The sequence below is a fragment of the Lolium perenne genome, chromosome 4, assembly GCF_019359855.2.
Source record: "Lolium perenne isolate Kyuss_39 chromosome 4, Kyuss_2.0, whole genome shotgun sequence".
NCBI lineage: Eukaryota > Viridiplantae > Streptophyta > Magnoliopsida > Poales > Poaceae > Lolium > Lolium perenne.
The window spans coordinates 397,835,412-397,837,730 of record NC_067247.2 but is presented as its reverse complement, the minus strand read 5'-3'; the positions used below and the strand labels follow the sequence as shown (position 1 = coordinate 397,837,730).

At 46.8% G+C, this 2,319-nt stretch overlaps 1 protein-coding gene across 1 annotated transcript; it reads left to right on the top strand.

Moving 5' to 3' along the window:
- The first annotated feature begins 309 nt into the window (after positions 1-309).
- Positions 310-2,101, top strand: LOC127349321 (uncharacterized). The gene is made up of 3 exons (XM_051375059.2): positions 310-553; positions 1,565-1,668; positions 1,773-2,101. Exons 1-3 carry the CDS (start codon positions 470-472, stop codon positions 1,909-1,911), a joined length of 327 nt encoding a protein of 108 aa, XP_051231019.1. The 5' UTR covers positions 310-469; the 3' UTR covers positions 1,912-2,101.
- The last annotated feature ends 218 nt before the right edge of the window (positions 2,102-2,319 follow it).

Sequence of the window (2,319 nt, the reverse complement as noted above, 5' to 3'; positions counted from 1 at the left end):
CCGCAGATTTTCCCGCACCACAAATACACATGTCGCGCGCTTTGGAGTGAGTCGCCTTTCCCTTCGCAGCGCCGGCCTTTTTCTAGAGTTTTCCGACCTCCCACGACCTATTTTGTTTTTTAGATGCGAGAGTACCTCGTTGGTATAATGGCTCAGCCGACAGGGCAACAGGTAAGGGCCCAGAGCCCAGATGCACACCTCCGTGTCGTTGAGCCAATTCCCCAAGTTGGGCCCATATCGTTACAATCCTCGAGTCCGAGAAGGTTTCCAGTTGGGTTCGATCGGCGCGCTCTATTTTCTCGTGCAGCTATCTTTCAGGTGCGCAAAGGGCGACACGAACACGGTCACAGCAATCTGTACCAGGCGACGGCGAGGGTGACGGCGAGATAGGGAGGAAGGAGAAGAAGGAAAAGCTAGCTAGCGCAGGCGTTCCCCCACCCCACTGATTCCTCCAGATCCGGTTGGCGGCATGGCGATGCGTTCTCTAGTCGGGAAGCTGAGGTTCCCCGCCTATTTCCAGCGGGTGGCGGGCTCCGGCCGCGTCGCCTCCCAGGTTCACTCCGTTCCCCGTCCCCCACGCTCAGCAATCGCTGCTGCGTTCGTTCATCTATACATGCATATGCCAATCGTAGCCCACTTAGTACGATCCATGAACCAGAAACATCTATTATGTGCTAATCAGTCGACAATTTTCCACCCGCTGCCAATCGTAGCAGAAACATGTATTATGTGATGTTCAATCGACATATCGTTTCGTTGAATGACCAACCAATCCCGCACAATTTTCCACCCGCAGCACGCGCACGGACCTCTCCTCTATTTGGTGCCCTCGCACGATTCTGGCTTCACAATTTTAGATGTACTAGTTGTAAATTTGCCTCTGTCTGATCTCGGTATAATGACACTATGAGGGTGATCGCGATTGCACCACCGGTGATGATGGGTCGCCGACCGCGCGGAGCTGGTAAGTGACATTAAGCGCGCGCGTACGCGCCGCCTCCTCGATGACCTTGGATTGCCGATGCGACATCGCGGTCGCTCGAGCGGCGAAATAGGATCATAGGACGCTATAGAAAAATCGCAAGCTGATTTAGCTATTTTCTAATTACACTGAACTAGTTTGTAAATCAAAAGTGCCGCTCAAGAAATTCACTGTCGAAACGTTTGTAGGTAGGTCGCATTGACTGTATACTGTCTTTTGATTTATATATATATCCTTGCTTGAGAAGTATGTGTCTGCAAGAATGATTTTGTACTACAAATCCAAGGAAAATGCCAGGAAACGGAAATAATAGTTGGCCCCATGTGGTCTTAATTGCTCAGGCCGCTAGATTTATGCTTTGATAGAACTAGCAAACTTGAATTGGTTGTTTAGTTAACTAGAGAGTCTTTTTTATCTTGAAAAGAAACAGTGTGCTGGCCGTGGATTTTCACTTCAGAATTAACAAATCCTGTCAGCATTTTCATGTCCATCAGTTAGCAATTCAGATCAATCTGTCTGTTTGCACGTGACATGGCACCAGTGCATCAGTATCTGATGTCTTCTTCAACTGTCTAACTGCAGGATAAGATGAGCAGCAGAGCATTCTCGAAAACTCCTGCTGATTGGGCTGAAGGTTACGATGAGAGGCTCCGGTCTTTCTTCGAGAAGCTAGAGAAAGAACAACGGTATGCACAAAGCACTAGACTGGTTTTTTCTTCTAAATGTTCATAACTGTGACTTGCATGATTTTGTTTATTCTCACGTTCTTCCCCTTGTCCGCACTTGGAAGGCGTCAACGGAGGTCGATGTGGAAGGCCGTTCTTCGTGCTGAAGCTGCCGCGCTAGCAATTGCTTTTGGAGGGCTTTGCTATATAGCTGACAATAACAGGGTTGAATTACCGGAAGCAGGCACCAATCATCCGGATTAATTACTGCTACTAATAGCTTATTACTATTCAAGAACACTTTGGTAATGGCCTGTGTACTGCAAGAGCACTCTGCTGCGTGTCGGCGACCCGTTTTAACGTGTTTTCTGTGTTATATTCGACACCTGTTAAACTCTGTTTCTGAGGGAAGCGAACATACCGCGGTTGATAAATTATATTTGTAACGGCTACCCGTTAACGTGTTTGCTGTGTTATATTCGACAACTGTTAGTTGCAACCACTACAGGCTGTCCTTACTCCTTAGTCGATTTCAGCTCTTTTGATCCTTTGTTATGCATTTATTTTTCCTGAGCAGTATATTGTTAAGATGTGTATTTGCTTAATTAATAAAGCAAAATTGGAATTATTCATGAACTTTTGTACGATTTCATCTCAACATTCCAAGTTTAT

Bases quoted from the DNA above. Each gene is read 5' to 3' on its own strand.
- LOC127349321 (XM_051375059.2), top strand. From the start codon at position 470: ATGGCGATGCGTTCTCTAGTCGGGAAGCTGAGGTTCCCCGCCTATTTC. The intron at 554-1,564 runs GTTCACTCCGTT...GTCTAACTGCAG, and splicing joins CCGGCCGCGTCGCCTCCCAG to GATAAGATGAGCAGCAGAGC. The intron at 1,669-1,772 runs GTATGCACAAAG...CGCACTTGGAAG, and splicing joins AAGCTAGAGAAAGAACAACG to GCGTCAACGGAGGTCGATGT.